Genomic DNA, 19,132 nt, shown 5'->3' with positions numbered 1-19,132 from the left:
TGATAATTGAAAAATTGAGTATAAAATCCATGATATTTAAACATTTGACGGTGTTTTGAGATTAAAATCACAGCTATAAAATATTAAAAGTAACATTCTTTTATAAATTTGAATTTGTCACACGTAATAGAAGGTACACATTTATTAAAAATTATTTCCCCATTTCATAATAATTGCTATATTTAATTTAACTATTTTATAAAAGTATATTTTTCAAATGATTTCTTCTCTTTTTGGGTATTTTGGTTGCTATTTTTTTTATTTACCAACTTCCATAACAGATTATTGGATTTATTATTGGCTATGGTGATTTTAAATATTTATCAATGATTCCAGATTCTTGCTCTCACTCAAGTCCATGGAGAGTTACATATAATTTACGGTTGTCATACATAAGTTATTATAATAAAAATATGACTAGTAGTTATTATAGTAAAAATATGTTAGTTCAAGTGATGCACAATAATTTATATAATTCATAATTTTTTTTCTAGAATAAATTAGGATATGTTTCAGTTAATGTAGGAATTGACGTCCAATTTTGTTTTTATTTAAACAAAAATATAGAAAATAATAATTTTTTTAATGCAAAATTACCTTAAGCTTGGTTTAAGCAAATTATTTTAACTTAAGCAAATTTTATGTCTTTTCTATTAATTTTTTTTTCTCTTTCTTCTCATGTCTAACATTTTCTCATTAACTTTCATGTTTAACCCTCTTTAATTTTTATATTCAACAACTTTCTTCTCTCATATCCAACTTCTCTTTTCCCTCTACCCATGCCTAACTTTTCTCTTCTTCTCTCAACTCCCTTTTCCGTCTACTCATGCCTAACTTCTTTCTAGTATCACCCAACCTCATACCTATCTTTTTTTCTTTCCTCTATATCCAACTCTCCATCCTTCTTTCCCTCCATTATCATCCTGTACCACTGCTCTTCTTATCTCCATTTATTTTCGGTCCTCTCTTCTTTTCACACCTAGCTTCCATATTTTTAAATGCACAGATTTTACTTATGCCAACAAAATTTTACTTAAGCTAATTTTGTATAAAATAATTTTATTATTTTCTGTATTTTCGTTTAAACGAGTCTATTTTTACTTAAGCAAAAATAAAATTGAACATCTAGTTTTCTATTAACTAGAGCGAATACCATTAATAAACTGATGTTGCAAAGTAGCTCAAATATGATAATATGTGAATAATATTCCAGGGCTTCTTAAATATATATACAAAAAGAATTAGTAAAAAAAACTAATTAAATTTAAATTAAATTTTAGTTTAATTTTTAATATTTTAATTTCTATTAAACTATATAAAGCACATTCGTACTTAATAATATATTGACAAGGAAAAAGAAAGAGTAAAGTTATGATATTCATGTCCCAAGTCTGCAACACCAAAGCGAGGTGCTTAGCCAATATAATTATCCTTTACAAATTAAAAAAAAATTATCATCTAATATAATTCTACTCTAATGAATACCAGTATAATTCTTAAATATTATTGATTTTAGATAAATAAATAAATAAAAGTGAACTTGCATTGTGTAATATATATATATATATTTTAAAAATACAACAATTCAATAAAAAAGTCGACAAGATGTTAAAAAGAAAAAATAAATAACAAAAATCTTTTCCAGATAAACCCTGATTGATAATACTACCTCCGGGGCTCGCACAGCAAACTGAAGAGTTCTGAGATTGTGTGTTCAGCCACACACAATTTCCTCAAGCTTGAAGCGACCAATCTATCATGGCCATTGCCTCCACATTCTGGCGGTAGTAGCAATAAGTTTCTCATATCTCTTCACAGTGAGAGGAACCACAAAGGTTTCAACTTCTCGTCACCCTTCCCCCAAAGTTTGAATTTTGTTTTTTGTGGGTTTTTCTTGTTCTTATCTGTAGCAGATTCTTAGGTTTCTACAATAATATTTGTCTTGTCCCATTTGGAGGACCAACAGGGTATATATAAGGTGGTTCAATTTTATTTATTTTTTGTTTAAAAGATGCCAACTTTGATTTCAACGAGGTTTCTTTTGCTTGTTGGAGAGTCACTTCCCATGAGAAGGGCTTTGGCAACTTCTAGGTCTGTTTTATTGCACACTAGTGTTAATTGTATGAGCCAGGTGGAGCCCCATAATGGTTCCCTCACCCTTTCTAGCATTGGTATCCAAAGTGACACTGAACCCAGAAAGAGAAGCAAATCAAATAAGGTTAAGCCATTGAGTTCACCCTCTGAGACTCTCAAGGGCAAAGGAAAGCCCTTTGGCATTAATGATAAGAAGAAAATTGTTGGTGTTATGAAGAAACAGCAAATAGAGTCTGCCCCTTTTGCCGCAAATTCATTTTCAGAACTTGGACTTCCACGTGTGTTGATTGAGAGGCTAGAAAAGGAGGGTTTCACTGTTCCAACAGAAGTTCAATCTGCTGCAGTTCCCACCATTCTTAAGAACCATGATGTCATAATTCAGTCTTACACAGGTTCGGGGAAGACGTTGGCTTATCTGCTTCCTATACTCTCGGTAGTTGGGCCGCTGAGGGACAAAATTCCTGAAGGCAATGGTGATGGTGGTGAGAGTGGGAAAAAGTTGGGAATAGAAGCAGTGATTGTTGCTCCTTCTAGGGAGCTTGGGATGCAGATAGTGAGGGAGTTTGAGAAGGTACTAGGAATGGATAACAGGAAAGTGGTTCAGCAGCTTGTGGGAGGTGCAAACCGAACCAGGCAGGAAGAAGCTCTCAAGAAAAATAAGCCCGCCATTGTTGTTGGGACGCCTGGTAGGATAGCAGAGCTCAGTGCAGCTGGGAAACTTCGCACTCACGGCTGTCAATATTTGGTGTTAGATGAAGTTGATGAACTCTTGTCGTTCAATTTCCGGGAAGATATGCACCGGATATTGGAGCATGTAGGGAGGAGGTCAGGTTCAGACCCTAACTCAGATTCTGGAAAGGCTGAGCGTCAGTTGATTATGGTTTCTGCCACTGTGCCATTTTCTGTTGTAAGAGCAGCCAGGAGCTGGGGTGGTGACCCACTTCTTGTCAAAGCTAAGAAAGTTGTTCCGCTTGAAGCTGTCTCTCCCTCCGAGCCTGTCAATTTGTCAAGGTCTTCACTCAACTCAAGTCATAGTCCATCTATGCCATCTCAGGCAGCAGTAGAGAGTCTACCTCCTGCATTGAAACACTATTATTGTGTAACAAGGTTGCATCATAAAGTTGATACGTTGAGAAGGTGTATTCATGCACTGGATGCTAAATTTGTTATAGCGTTCATGAACCACACTAAGCAGCTAAAGGATGTTGTCTTCAAGCTGGAGGCCCGTGGGATGAAAGCTGCAGAGTTACATGGAGATCTTGGGAAGCTTGCTAGGTCAACAACTCTGAAGAAATTCAAGAATGGTGAAGTAAGGGTTCTGGTGACAAATGAATTATCGGCAAGGGGTTTGGATGTGGCAGAATGTGATCTTGTGGTTAATCTGGACTTACCTACTGATTCAATTCACTATGCTCACCGAGCCGGTCGAACTGGTCGACTTGGTAGAAATGGTACAGTGCTAACCATATGTGAAGAGCCAGAAGTGTTTGTTGTGAAGAAATTGCAGAGGCAGCTAGGAATACCAATTGCATCGTGTGATTTTGCAGAGGGGAAGCTACTTGTCACTGAAGTAGAGAAAACACTAAGCACTTCTGAAAGATGAGATGTTATATTTGCAACATGTTTAGTTGACGATTTAGTTTCCATGTTTCATGTTTTATTCTTCATCGCAATTTCCTTTCCTTTTTTCCCCTTTTTTTCTCCAGACCCTTGGGGGAATAAAGTTATTTATATGCATCAAAGGTATTTATAGGGTTGCTTCATACCTATTTTACTGATTGACAACATATACTTGAGTCCACATTGGAAATGTACCTTGTAGATTACTTTTAGGTTGAATATACTGATAAGTGTAGCTGATATCTGTTTCACAACAAGTACTGCTTATAGATTCAACTAGTTATCCCTTTATTGGATATTGAGTTTGTTGAAGTCTCATATCGACTATAGATATGACTAGATAAGAGCTTATGAAGGTTAAAACAATCCTAATCTTACAGGCTAACTTTTGAGGTTGAGTTAGGCATAAAAGACTTAATTCAACATAGTGTTAGAGCCTATTGTAGATCCAATATTAGCCACCCTTGACTGGAAAAAAACATAAAATCTGGCTCCATCAATTTTCCAGTGCAATTAATATGGCCCTTGGATTTCCCCATGTAACTTACCTGGTCTTGCAGCTTTCCCAGTGCTATATTAAAAAAAAAAGTCTTACAATTTCTGTGCTCAAAATGTTCAATTTTAAGTGTGAGGGGATGTGTTGAAGTCCTATATCAACTATAAATATGACAAAATAAGAGTTTATAGATGCTAAAATAATTCTCACCTTACAAGCTAGTTTTTGGGGTTGAGTTAAGCTTAAAGCCCCAATTCAACAAAGTTTTTTAGTCAATTGCTGATGAACAACTTTGGCATGAATTGCCTTGGAAAACACAATTTCTATGAGATCAATGTTCTTCCTTTCTTTTTTCCCAGTTCTTATAGATGGAAAACATTTCAGGCATTGAAAATTACTCCTGTGGACTCTGGTGAACAGAAGAAAAATGGCAGAAAAATAGAGTGGTCCTATGGGATGTATCAAAAGTGACGGCAGGGAGGAGCTGGAAGGAGAGAATTATGCGGTAATGCGATGTAAGGAGTTAGAGCAAAGTATGACTCACCATATATAGAAAATACAAGAGTGAAGAGAATGTAAAGATATTAAAAAAGGATTAGTGAGCATTAAAAGAGCAAATAGGGACTAGACTGGTGGACATCTAACAGGAAAATGGTGCAATATAAGTTAACAGGCTCAAAAGTAAGGTGTAACTAAAACAGTTTTGGATTAGCAGCAATTTTTATACCCCCAAAAGAATGAGCGGGTGAAATACTGAAATTATGAACCCATGGTCCAGAGTCTTAAAAGTATTTAGATTGTCATACAAGTCTTGCTTTAGTATGATATTGATATACCATGCTAATAACAGAACCTTAAAAGAAGAAAACTATATTATGCATGATGATTCATGCTGTGACCAGAACGCTACTAATTAAAGGTTCTAATTCTGTTATTTCATGTGTAACTACTCTTTTGGTGACCCTTTATTTTTTTTGTTATATCTTAGTAAGTTCTATGTTTTGTGGTGCAAAGTAAGTGGTCCCTAAATGTAGATTTGAAATGTGAAACAAATAATTTGAGATTGCTACTAAATTTAGAGAAGTTATAATTAAAGCACATACTTGAGTATGGAATACAACTCTATGGGAATCACAGTAATGAAGTGCCACAGTTTTGACAATCTTATGGAAATTCTTTGGATAGCACGTTAATTGTCATCTCGTAAGCCCTGTGACTGCATTAAAATCTGTTATTTAATACTCTTCTACTCCTAATATAAAGTCTGTTTCGCACTATGATTAAAACAATTCTTCTGGGTTTGATTGTGGTAGTCTCAATTTTTATGTCACTTGTTACTGTTAAAAAACATGATTTTGAGGATTTAAAAGAGTTCAAATTATGTGCAATACAGCTCAAAATAGTTTGGGATATCTATTTTAGTATACTGTACGATTTATAATTTAATTCAAAAGAAAATAGAAGGTAAATCCTTGATTAATCTTTGTTCCCAAACCATGACTCTTGAGACTTTTTAAAACTGAACAAAAAGATTCAGTAGTGTGAAAAAAAGACAGAGAGAGATGGGTAGACACAATTAAGTGATAAGGCAGATAAGATACAGGAGATAAAATTGGCAGAGAGAGGTGGATTATATAGGGACAAAGAATAAAAGAAGTGTTACATAGAAATGTGGCACCGTAGAGTGTGATATGTTGTCAGATTAATTGCATTGTATTATGCATGCAGAATACGAACAGGATTAGGTGCTTACATGCTGCACAACTAGAGTATGTTTGGGAAAAAGGTAGAAATTGGGTTAGGAGAGTGTCAATATAGGTGATAATAATTAAGAAAAAGCAAGAAGTTAGAGAAAGGAAGAGGAGGGAGGGAGAGAGAGAGGAAAGGAGAGATTTGAATAGTGTAAATAATGAATAATAGGTTTGAAAAAATGATTTAGAAAGGAACATATGTAACTTAGCATGCAATAGGAAACATAATAGTGCCTTTTACTGGCTGTGATTTGTACTCCTTTGAATACATCATGATTTAGGTAGAAGAATACCTATAGGATCCAAGGAATAGGCCCTTTAGGCTCTTTTTTTCTTATTTTTTATTTTACTGTGTTGTTTCTCTGTATAATATGCATATGTTTGGTTTTTTTTTGCTTACTGAAATTCTGAAAAATTTGAACATCAAATAATGAACGATTAACATGCATGTTGTGTTGAAAATTCTCTGATATAAAATTCTTGTTGCAATCTTCTTTGAAGTTATAAGAATTTGTTTCTTTGATTGAAAATTGCTGGACGTGGTAGAAATATCCCCCAGCTTACCATATTTTCTTCTGTTTTGGTACTTTTATTTTAAAACATTATTCACCAATTTTCTCAAAACTCACTTTGATTTATGATTTCACAAATTTTCTCAAATTTCCTCCTTTGATTGATGATTGTTATGGTCTCACTTAATTTATTGTTGAATGGAAACTTATACCTGTACCTCATTTACCCCCTTTTCCGGGTCTAACTGCGCTTGAGATGGATACATTCTGCAAATCTTGGACGCTAGAAAAATAAAATTTCTTTATATGATGATGAGCGTTGAGGGTTCTTGGATTTTTTCTAAGTAGAAATTTTATTCATGTATATTTTTTAAAGGATTTGAGGATCTTGTTTTCATATCATCCATTTGAGAAACTAGTTTTCCACTCAAATGCGTGAGTATGATCTATGCTCTTCTTTGATTACTGGTTAGTGGAAGTGTGATGTAGGTGTTATAATTAGTATGGAAACCTGTTTGAGACGTCTCTGGAATTTTATGAAATGCTGGCTCTCTACCTTTGTTTATGTAAAAAAGGGATTTTGAAATGGCTTTGTACATTAGAATTTCGAAAATTGAGATTTTAAATTGTTTTATTGCAGTTTGGATTTTTCAAAATTATTGAGACTACTTTCTCAAAATTCATATGTTAATAAATTTATTTGATATTTTTGTTTCTTCTTTTTCTCTTTTGGGGAAAGTTTTGTTGGAACCGTGGATCATGTACTTAAATTGGTTAGATAAATTGAGCTGGTACCATATGATATTTAATTATGAAAAATGTTTGGTTCCTGAACTCAAGCATAGAGAAAACAATTGGAGGCTTAGAGCATAATCTTGGTGTTGCATGCTAGGTAATTTGTACCTCCCTGACTAGTTGATACCCATCAAAAGAAATGGAGGTGTGTTATATAACTTGGGTTGAGTGATAACCCAATTATGATGTCCATATAACTTATTGAAAATGTGAAATGGTATACTTGAATTGCTCCAATTCATGGACTATGCTTGTGTGAAGAGAAGTGCCTTTGAATCAATTCTGTTTTCTCTTTAATTTCTTTGAATCAAAATAAAGCTTATATTAAATTAGGGATGAAATTGAAAAGAATTTAAAAAATTAATGAGTTAAGTAATAATTTACTCAATTTATTATTGAGCTATATGTTCATCTAATATAAATAGTGAAATTAATAGTTATGATGTGTAAATATATATTTTCTTTGATCCTTTTAATAAGTGTTTTGTAATTTTCATGAAGTATTTATTATATATATTTTTATTTGTTCTTAATAAATAAATTAAAATCAACCAAGGTGAATATTTCAAATGAAGTTAGGGACAATGGTATTAAATGAGGGTAAATGATCATGTTATAACAATTTAAAAAATTAAAAAATTAACTAATTTTAACTATTTTTATTAGGTTGTGTAATTTTATTGAAGAGACTAGAGGGAGTATTTCAGTGTATATTTCAATGATGTCTATATTTTATTAAATTCTATACAATCTTATATTTCAACTATTGATTTAAGTTGTCTTATAAAAAGAAAGTTATTGTTTACTGTTAGGGTTTTCTTGAATAAGTAATGTTAAATGATTGTGATGGCTGAATAAGCAAGACAAGCAAAAGAAAGAAAAAGAAAAAATAAATAAATTCTAACTTGTGGAAGCTGTTCAGGCTAAATCTGGAATTATGGATTTGCATATTTGCATATGCCAACATTAATATTCTGATCCATCTTGAAATTGTTCAAGATCAAGAATGTTTCTGGAATTCAAATTTTGATTGGGCTTTGCTAGATGTCCATGACTTGCACGCATTATATCATTCATGAATTTCATTATTCTATTAATTATTTTATTATTTATTATAAAAATAATAAAAAATGAAGAAAATAAAGTTGATAAAGTATATAAAGAAAAACAAGGAAGGAATAATGTGGAAATGTAAAACAATGTTGCTTTGGAATATAGAAGTGGTTGTTGAATTGATTGCTTTGAAGAGTTGGTCTTGCAAAGGAGGGGTATTGACCAATGACAACTGAGATTATGCCATGGGATAATGGGATCATGTTCATGCCTGCACGCATCCATGTGCTGTCACCACAACTTGCAATGTGCCACTTCCTTTCATTTTTATGTATATAGATATAGATACCCTTTGATTTTCCACTCAAATCTATAAAATAAAACATTCTTCTTCCTTAAACAATCAATTAGGTAAATCTTATGAAATAAAAAAAATTATAAAGCAGATTAAGTATAACCATTGAGCTTTAATACTGTTTTATTAGTACTTCTAGTCAAACTACAAATAAACGATTGATCTTTATATGGTTTTTAAAGGCCTTAATTTTTTTAGTCCATCACATGATTAGTATTTTTCTTTTTAAATGCTCAGATGACACATTTGAATTTGTCACTGGGCTCAAAATTAAACATCTTCCACATGCAGAAGTGGAAAGAAAGGCTAAGACCAAAAATTAACAAAAGAAGAAGATAAATTAGGCCTAATTTGGTCCTTTAATAACAAATATAAGATCATCAAATAAAACAATAGAGCTAATTATTTTTATCCAAAAATTATGAAGGATTTTGTGTACAAGATATTGGTAGCATGAAGCTTGAAGAAAATGTAAAGCATTTTTTTTTCAATCCTCCTTTAGATTTTATTGGTTAAAGATAGATATAATAATATTCGTTTGATGTGTCAAAATACTTATGATTGTGATATACTGTTAATGATCATATTAATTATCAACATGTCTCTCTATGGGCATCAAAAACCACCCAACTACTCCCATGATCATATTGTAGGCAATATAGATTCTCCAATTATTTGTACCTAAAACGTGCAAACCAAAGTGAAAAGAGTGATTTAGATCTTGCCCGTAGCTTTGCCAAAGGAAAAATTAAGGTTTGCTTAGTATTAAATAGAATACTTTTTTGTTGTTCCTTTTAATTTTATAAGAATATTTTTAAAGATAAGGATTGATTAATTTTATAAAGGTGTAAATTAGATTTATTGTTAAATCATTTAATATTTTTATTAAATAAGTTTGTTTTAAATTTCGCTGTTGAATTTTAAAAATTTATCATATCAATTATATCAATAAAATTTTATATTATTTTTAAATTATTTAATATCTTATATACACACACACACACATTTAAAATTAAAAAATAAAAAATTTTTAAATACATTTTATATTTTTTAAAAATTAATAGAAATAATTAAGATAATATAAATTATAATTTAATAATTAGATTAATAAAAATGATATCTTATATAAAATAATCATTGGTATAAAATTTAGTGTAATGTATATTAGTGTTTGCTAGAGTCTTTTCTTTGAAGATATAAATGAATGATTTCAGTTATTTAATATTCAAATAGTAAGTTCTTATTGTTAGATGTGATTATTAATTATATATTTTTTAAGATTAAATCTTGAACTTAAATGACACAAAGTATTTGTTACTTTTTAATTTAATCTTATTTGATAATGGAGTAGTGATAATAAAAAATTATAACGATCCCAAAATGTCCTAAAATTGTTGATGTAATGGTGAGTTAAAACAATGATGAGATAACAGTGATGGGCACCGGCACAGCAAGGTGCAAAAGTCAATTGGTGAGTACAAATATAGTAGAAGAAGCTACTTGGTATCTAATATTGCACTGTCACTTTCCATAAATACTAATTAACCGCGTGGTTTAGTCAATTAGACAATTACATTCTCATAATAACACCGTTGTCTTCCACAATCCCCTTTTACCCTTTCTCCATGCACATATAATTGCACATCATCACTCACCCAATTCAACTATTTCATAGAAAATGCCTTTGCATATCTTTTTGCCATTGCCAGCTCAAGATTGGTCCCACGCTCCTTCCTTCATTTTCCACCCTATTACACTTAAATCATATAAACATTACTATAAATATACTAACATTATTAGGGTATTAGTTAAAGGAAAATTGCAAGTTTTCATTATTATTTTTTCCTAATGCGTTCTGTTTGGTCGGTCCATGATCTTTAATAAGTTTAAACACTTCAAGCGTAATCTCCAAGCTGGTGAGAGGAGATTAACGTTAGAACTTGAGTGAAAATTGGTAGAGGTACCTATTAGAGCACATTCTAATAACATTTAAGTTAATTGTACGTTTAATAAAGTAATAATATATAAATGTGTATATATTTCATGTTATAAGTAAATCTTTTATCTATATATATAAGATTTGGGTGTTGGTAATTCGCAATTATACGGTGTGACTCTAATGGCATATTTGATCCATTTAAGAAGTAGGTCGTTTAAAACTTTAGAAGGTTAATCATTAATTAGTTTAAAAATTTATTTAAAAATTAAAAGGTCAAAACTCAATTAAATTTATAAGATAAAAATTATAAATTTTTTATTAATATTTAAAGATAATATATAAAAATATTGTATAAAATCATTAATTTTTGTAATAATTAATAAAAAAAATATATTTATTATGTATTTTAAATGTTGGTTGATAGTATTTTTACGCTAACAATGCACAAAAATTAAACTACGTCTAGATAATTTAATTTAAATATGCTGATAGTGCAAAAATATTTTAAACTATTATCTAATCATAAATCGTCAGAATCATTAATTTTTGTAATAATTATCATAAAACTCATATTCATAATGCATTCTAATTGATTGACAATGTAATTTTTTTTTATTGATAACGTACAAAAAAATTAAATTCTATCTAGATAAATTTAATTCAAATATCATAACAATATAAAGATATTTTATAATATCGTCTACATTTGTTTTAGGCATACCCAATTTCGGTTTCGTTGTATAATACTTTTGTAATGAACATCATAGCTGTATTTATGGTCATGATAAACATACTATCTCACGCATGATTCACTTAATTGATTATCGTCAAGAATCTCGAATTAAGATGTGTATCCCTAAATAAGTGTGTTTAAATCTTTTTTCTGTTGACTTTGCATATATATATATATATATATATATATATGGTTCAAAATTTGAGTAGAAGTCACCTAAATAAATATGTCACGAAATGAAGGTTAGAGTTATTAAATGGTACTAGCATATAGTTGGTGTATATACATGAGTAAGAGTCGGCAAGCATAAATTGTTTACTTTGATTTGTACAAGCTCCCTTGTCATTATGCCAAAAAGAATGAATAAATTTATTCATATGACCCAACTAATGAATGCACAAACCTCATTTACTTTCTCTATATCTTCATATATATAGTAATACTTTTAATATTTTTCTTATATTTTTTTTATTAATTTTAGTATTCAATCATGTGATATATATATATTTATTTATCACATGATTCAAATATGAATATTTTATATTGTGAAAATGAAAATTATAAATATAAATCATTAAAATTTATTGAAATAGTAAATGTTAAAAGAAAGATATATATACAAAGTTTTTAAAGTGATGATATCACTATTACCTAATTTTTTAACAAATGTTATATATATATATATTAAAGGCTCTGGTTAACATTTGTCAACTTTTAAATACATTGGTTACCAAAATCCTATGTATGTGTATACATGTGTGTATGTTAGATAATTTTTTTTTACATTAATAAGTTAATAACAAATTATAAGATATATAAATAAGATAATCAGAAGTTTAAATAGCTAATGTTTTTTTTAATAAAATAAATAGGTTACTTAAACTTAAAGTTTACTCTTTTCCTTTTTTGAATTGGGTCTACACTCAAATTTTAGAATAGTATTAGAACTTGATCCAAAAGAAAATAAAAAATTGAAGCCTTAAAAAAATGAAAGTCCTAAAATTTAAAAGAAAAGTTAAAGTGAATTAAAAATAAAAGGCCCCAAAAAATAAACCTATGACATCTTTAAAAAAATTGTATAATCTGAAAAATCAAGTTTTGAGATATTTTATCTTTATTTTATTTTTAAAGAAAGTGAGAACCCCTCCCCCCCCCAAAAAAATAAAAAATAAAAAAATTGCATGTTAAAAGAATGCTCCTGCTCTAAAAGGAAGTGAAATATACTTAGAGGTGAGATATAACAATTAGATTTATCTTTGTAAAGTGTTGTAATATTTATCTTTCCAATTTTTAAATATTTACATTTAGTTTTTATAAATTTTTAAGTGTTCAAATTCATTTTTTTTTATCTTAAAATTAAAATTTTTATTTTATTTATCTAAATATTTTGTATATTTTTTATTTACTTATTTGTACAAATCAATAATATCACACCTATATTATATTTTATTAATTATTAAATAAAATTCTAAAGTGAAAGATTTAATTTAAACATTTAAAAATCTAGAGAGATTAAACGTGAGTGATTAAAATTAAAATGACTAAAATTATACACATATTAAAGTACAATGATTAAAAATGTAATTAAGCTATGATAATAATTAACAATAACAGTGATAAGTATAATTTTAATTCTAAAAATCTAACTTATTAGCAATTCGGTGGCAAATGAGCATTAAAGAAAATTCAACAATGATAGATATTAACGATAAAATGCTACAAATAAATACTTTCCTACAACAAACATTTTAGCATCCAATGCTTGCCAAAAGAAAAACAAAAACATCTTTAAAAATTTTCTTTGGCCATTACTTCATTGCTTTACTGCTCCCACGTTCCATAATCTGTATACAACTACTCTAATGTTAAATTAATTGGTAGAATAGCATAAACTATATTTTAGATAATATAGTTTATTTCTATGTTTAGATGCAATGCTTTTGTGGTAGCTAGGCGTAGACTTCCCGTGTAGATATTTTAAATTTCCTTAAAATCAGCGTTGAGAAAACCCAATATCTTAAATTACTATAAAAATTGAATTGCAAGTTAGTTGTTAAAAGTGAAATGTTTTGGATTCTCTTTTGTTCCTCATTTGATTAAAATGGTCAATACAAAATGTTTAGATTGTTAGCGCGTATGTTGTTTGTCAACCATTCACTGTCACCCAACTGGCCCTTGTAATTTAGTCAAACTGCGCTTCTTTTCTATACGCTCTTGCTGTCTCTATTCCCCACTTCTTGCTCCCTACCCTTTTCCTATTACTAAATTCAATTATTCTTACATTTTTCAACAATTATTATCCATTTTTATTCATTAAGTAGTTTATTAAATTATATTCTAAACACAAACTTAAGCTGCAGTTTAATTTGTCGATATTTATTCTTATTGATCTCTTTTCTCACATTTATCCATTTATCTTCATATCAATATTTTTAATTTCTAAACATTTGACTTATTTTTCCTAAGTATGTATCACATTAATTAAGAGAAACATGCGAAGTGTGATGTCTGAGCCCAGGTTTGGTGCTCGTGCTTCAAGTGGTGTCACACCACATTCCTATGGAGCCCCCCTTTTGGTAGCAAGTTAATAACAGGCGTACAATGCAGATTATACAGTACAGTTTCTATGCTGTAATATCAGCTATCTGGTCTAGTTGGAGGAACAGTATATTATAACTTTTTCCGGAAATTGTGATGAATCTCTAGATCAAATTCTTGGAAAAAAAAAAACACTACCAGTCTTTTAGGGGTGAAGTTGATGCTGCGATTCTTATTTGGTGTAATAATCCTACTTCTTGATTATACATGATGCCAAAATTTGTAAACAAGCCAAATGTGATAATAACAGTATCTGCTTTCTGTGCCTATTTTTTTTTTTTACAAAAATGTTTATCTATCTATTTAAAATTTAAGACAATATTAATTGCAAACTTTTTAATCATGTCTTTATTTTTAAATTAATTCTTAAATATTATTTAATATTTTAATATGTAAGTTATTCTCCTTAAATGTTAAAAAAGGGAGTATCCATTGAAATAGATTGACTGATAATTTGTTCAATTAAACTCAACACACACAAATCATTGGGTACTGAATCTTAATTTTTTCAATTCAATAGAATCTAACATGTCTCAATTGCTCCAGTCCTGGATCTGATACCTTAAAATGGCTCGCAAAGTGGAGTTCAATACCCAACAACACCATCTTTATCAATAATGCCGTTTTAACAATCTAAAAAAGGTAAATAAAGCCAATTCCATCGAATTACGCGGGTAAACGAAGTGATAAAAAGGGATGACATTAATCCAATAGCATGACAACAAACAAACCAAAAGGGCATTACGAAAAGGCAAAACCCCACTTAAAATAAACATCCAGGGTGGTGCTGCGCAACTTAACTAGCATCCAAAATAGCCAACACTACAATAACAGTGTAACAATTATGGAAGGGAAACAAGACAAAATTCGCAAAATAAATTAATAAACGAGACGTGTACGTTGGTTGAGGCTTAAGAGAGAGAGCACAGCAAAACAAACAAACTAACCCCCAACATAAAGCAAATTTCCAATAATTATAATAATATATAGAGAACGTATTAAAAATATACCTTTTAACACAATTTTGTAATTAATTAAAATTTATTAAAAACTATAAAAGTATAAGTGGGAATTATTAAATTAAAAGTAAGATTTATGTAATTTTTTAAATTTCATTAAATGTTTGCTAATAATAATATAAATATTTTAAATAATGTCTTATAGAATGTGTTACAAACATTTCATATATATATATATAGAAGGCCCTTCAACCCCAAAGGCGGAAATAAAGGTGCCCAACCATTTCTTTGCCTCACAAAACTCTAGTACATATATATCTTTGTTGCTTGTGTTCCCAGCCTCCATTCCTCCTCATTTTTCCTAGTAAAATGGACCCATCTGCAACAAAACCAGCTCAATCTCCCTCTTAATTCTAGCCCCTTTATTCTCTCCCTCTCATTCACCACCCCATTTCAATCATCCACCCCTTTATTCCATTTCACTAAATCGTTATCCAAATCAATCCATATATTTATATATACATATATATACACATATCCATAACTCTTTATAAGTTTATAATTATTACTATAATACATTTATATGAAGATGAGGGGGATGATGCAGCGGAGCAATGGGTTATTTTCAAGGATCATCACCCTCTTCTTGATTCCCTTGATTGTTGTTGTTGTTGATGGCTTCAATGAGGAGGGTGGCGATCACAAAATGAGGCTAGAACTAGTGCACAGGCACGATGCACGCGTTCTTGGGGAGGTTGATCAAGTAGAGGCCATAAAGGGGTTCCTCCAAAGGGACAACATTAGACGCCAAAGGATGAATCAAAGGTTGTATGGGAATGACGACAACAACAATAACCATTATGACAAAAGGAGAAAGGAGTGGGAAACATTGGAATCGCAACCCCAAATGGCTATGCATTCGGGAAGGGACTATGGACTTGGAGAGTACTTCGTGGAGGTTAAGGTTGGAACCCCGGGCCAGAGTTTTTGGCTTGCTGCTGACACGGGAAGTGAGTTCACGTGGCTTAATTGCGCGAGGGTTAATGGAAGCAAGAGTGGTGGGGTGCATAGACAGCATAGAGGAAGGGCAAGGTCGAGGAATAGGAGAAGGACAAGACCAAGGGCGAGGTCTAATAATGTTAATGATCCTTGTAATGGGGTGTTTTGTCCACACCGTTCTGCTTCTTTCGAACCTGTCACTTGTTCTTCTGAAAAGTGCAAGGTTGACCTCAGCGACTTGTTTTCTCTCACTCAGTGTCCTAAACCTTCTGATCCCTGCCTCTATGACATCAGGTTGGTCAAATTTTTCTTGCTTTTTGTTTACTTATTTATATTTTGGTTGGGGGGAGGGGTGGAGGAGAAAAAATGTTTTTTTTTTTTTAATGTTTCTTGATTTTGGCTTTTTGGTAGAAATAAATTAATGGGTTGTTCTGAAAAGATGAAAATGTTAGTGGGATGGTGTCACAAGTTTTCAGGGAAAAAAACATATATAAGGAACAGAGTTTTATATTTTGTTTGATTCTGGAAACGAGTGTTGGCAATGAATTGCATGAGGGAGGGAGAGAGAGAGAGAGAGGGGGGAAAATTAAAGGCTATCTTTTTTGGGCCTCAAATATAGTTTGTGTTTTTGTGGGCAAGGGAGATGGGCAATTAAAGCGGTTGGGAGTAGTATGTCCTTTTTGAAAGCAATATTAAGTAGTTTAGTTCCATTTTAAAAGCCAGCCAAAATTATTTGGAACATGTCTCTTCCGAAAGGGAGTCGAGTTTGAAATGGAGCATGTCTCTTTTGAAAGATACTTGAGTTTGATATAGAATTCCATTATTTATATTTAAAAAAAATGACACCGTATATTGTGTTCTATATAATTATTTTTATTTCTCATCTATCTTTTATCTTCTTTGTTTATATACACTATATAGTCTGAAAATATATCCTACTCACAAAAGAAATGTCTTTAACTGTCCCGTTAGGTGATTCAAAAAATAATTTCCTAAGTGGTGTTTTCACACTTTTGGGTATGGAATCAATTTGTGAATTGAACGTGGTGCGGGTTGTGGTTGTTTGGTTCAAGGTTCAAATGATACTGTTAGTTGCATAGTACCATTTTTTAAATTGTTTTTGCTATTTATGAAAAAAAAAAAGCTCCTTAAATTATAACTTAGCCTTATCCTATGCGCTTAAGAACTTAGATCTTTCAAAGATCCATCCTTTAAGGAGCTGGCACTTAAAAGAAACAGAACATTTCTAGTCCTGCAAAGCATTTAAAGTTCTGAAAGGAGTGCGTGTATATTAATAACAAGCATGTTTATGGCGATCATAATCAAATATCTATCTAAATGTTCTTGACTTTTTCATTTCTTAAAAAAAAAAGAAACTTCGCTAGGACTTATTAACAAAAAGGTACCCTCATACACAGACACAAGCACAAAAGGTGGCATGCTCTTGCTGGTGAACCAGCAACCATTCTTTTCAGCATCCAACCATGGTTATAAATGAGAATTAAATGTTAGTAGGTGAGCATCACATGACGCACATTTCTGCATCATGGCATGAGGGGGAACATAAGCCTCTAATCCGAAAAATAGACCATCCTTTTAACAAGTTCACCTAGAATAGAATACCCCATCTACATAGTTTTCTAACATTAATTTTTCCAATCAGAGTGAAACCCTCTTCCATTGTGACGAGTCTCCCTAGGACGCGACAATATTATTATTATTATTCTTTCTGATATTATTTATAAAAAATAATTACTAATATTTTGTATTTAAATTATAAAAGATAAATACATATGTTTAGATATATTAATTGTCAATTTTGTTTTATGTTTTATTTATATAAATGGAAAGTTTTATGATATATAAGAATTAGATATTTATTTGTTATGAATAAAATTAGAGGGCAGTATTACTTTGTGTAGAATGTTCAATTATTGACTTAGCTGATCTTATCCTTGACAGCTATGCTGATGGATCATCTGCGAAGGGGTTCTTCGGCACTGACACAATCGCACTAAGCCTCACAAATGGAAAAGAAGGAAAACTGCATAATCTAACAATTGGGTGCACACAATCCATGCAGAATGGGGTAGCCTTCACCCAAGACACAGGTGGCATATTGGGTCTAGGATATGCAAAGGACCATTTTGTTGATAAAGCAGCACTACAATATGGTGCCAAGTTCACCTATTGTTTGGTTGACCATTTGGCCCACAAAAACGTTTCTAGTTATCTAACTATTGGTGGACAACTCAAAGTCAATTTGTTAAGTGAAATCAAAAGAACAGAACTGGTTTTGCTTGCTCCATTTTATGGTGTGAATGTACTAGGCATCTCAATTGGAGACAAAATGTTGAATATCCCACCTCAGATATGGGATTTCAATGCCCAAGGAGGCGCTATAATTGACTCAGGAACAACATTGACCGCACTAGTTACTGCAGCATATGATCCAGTGTTTGATGCTTTGAGCAAATCTCTAACCAATGTCAAAAGGGTAACTGGGGATTTTGGAGTTATGGAATTTTGCTTTGAAGCTGAGGGGTTTGATGTGAGCGTGGTGCCAAGACTAGTGTTCCATTTTGCAGGGGGTTCTCGGCTTGAGCCACCAGTGAAGAGCTACATCATTGATGTGGCACCCGAAATTAAGTGCATTGGCATTGTTGCAATAAAAGGCAAAAGTGGTGCCTCTGTCATAGGCAATATTATGCAACAAGATCATCTTTGGGAATTTGACTTGGCTCAAAATACTGTGGGCTTTGCTCCTTCTGCCTGCACCTAATTGTTCTTTGTGTTAATTTCTTTTTCTTTGTTTGCCCTCTTAACTCACTCCCTCATTCTCTTGTGGACACTAACAAGTTACATTTTGTGGTTGTTTTGTTCGAATTGGATTGCCATTATTCTTTCTAAAATCTTCTATTATCTTCCCCCTCCTTTCAAATGCATTGTATAATATTACGTGTAAACATGGATCATACATTAATGTAAGTTATTGTGATGTTAATTATACGTGGCTGTGCCGTAGATATTCTCTAAAGGCATAAATTCTTGCATTCACACTATCCTCTCTCTCTCTCTCTCATTTTACTATTGTGCAAACAAATCAAGACAAAAAAATTCCAATCTATTGCGGTTAAGGCAATTTGTTTAGGAGTTTAATAAATTAGAAATTATATTTTGTGTGAAAAAATATGGTTGGATGGTGTGTATTTTTTGAAAAATTAATTT

The 19,132-nt window shown here is 31.2% G+C and overlaps 2 protein-coding genes across 2 annotated transcripts; both read left to right on the top strand.

The window, feature by feature from the left end:
• The first annotated feature begins 1,647 nt into the window (after nucleotides 1-1,647).
• On the top strand, nucleotides 1,648-4,640 carry LOC113854365 (DEAD-box ATP-dependent RNA helicase 47, mitochondrial). Its single transcript, XM_027485318.1, has 2 exons — nucleotides 1,648-4,020; nucleotides 4,475-4,640. The coding sequence occupies exon 1, from the start codon at nucleotides 2,012-2,014 to the stop codon at nucleotides 3,695-3,697; it is 1,686 nt and encodes a 561-aa protein (XP_027341119.1). The 5' UTR covers nucleotides 1,648-2,011; the 3' UTR covers nucleotides 3,698-4,020; nucleotides 4,475-4,640.
• A 10,527-nt stretch (nucleotides 4,641-15,167) lies between these two features.
• Nucleotides 15,168-18,686, top strand: LOC113855592 (aspartic proteinase NANA, chloroplast). Its single transcript, XM_027487223.1, has 2 exons — nucleotides 15,168-16,198; nucleotides 17,867-18,686. Exons 1-2 carry the CDS (start codon nucleotides 15,489-15,491, stop codon nucleotides 18,684-18,686), a joined length of 1,530 nt encoding a protein of 509 aa, XP_027343024.1. The 5' UTR covers nucleotides 15,168-15,488.
• The last annotated feature ends 446 nt before the right edge of the window (nucleotides 18,687-19,132 follow it).

The sequence above is a fragment of the Abrus precatorius genome, unplaced genomic scaffold (assembly GCF_003935025.1).
Source record: "Abrus precatorius isolate BTA unplaced genomic scaffold, Abrus_2018 Scaffold11, whole genome shotgun sequence".
NCBI classification, from domain to species: Eukaryota; Viridiplantae; Streptophyta; class Magnoliopsida; order Fabales; family Fabaceae; genus Abrus; species Abrus precatorius.
Note: the sequence above shows the minus strand (reverse complement) of the source record. Positions and strands in the feature narration are given on the sequence as shown.

Excerpts from the sequence above, each read along its gene's own strand:
- LOC113854365 (XM_027485318.1), top strand. The coding sequence starts at position 2,012 with ATGCCAACTTTGATTTCAACGAGGTTTCTTTTGCTTGTTGGAGAGTCA.
- LOC113855592 (XM_027487223.1), top strand. The coding sequence starts at position 15,489 with ATGAAGATGAGGGGGATGATGCAGCGGAGCAATGGGTTATTTTCAAGG. Across the intron at positions 16,199-17,866 it reads CCCTGCCTCTATGACATCAG|CTATGCTGATGGATCATCTG; the intron begins GTTGGTCAAATT and ends TATCCTTGACAG.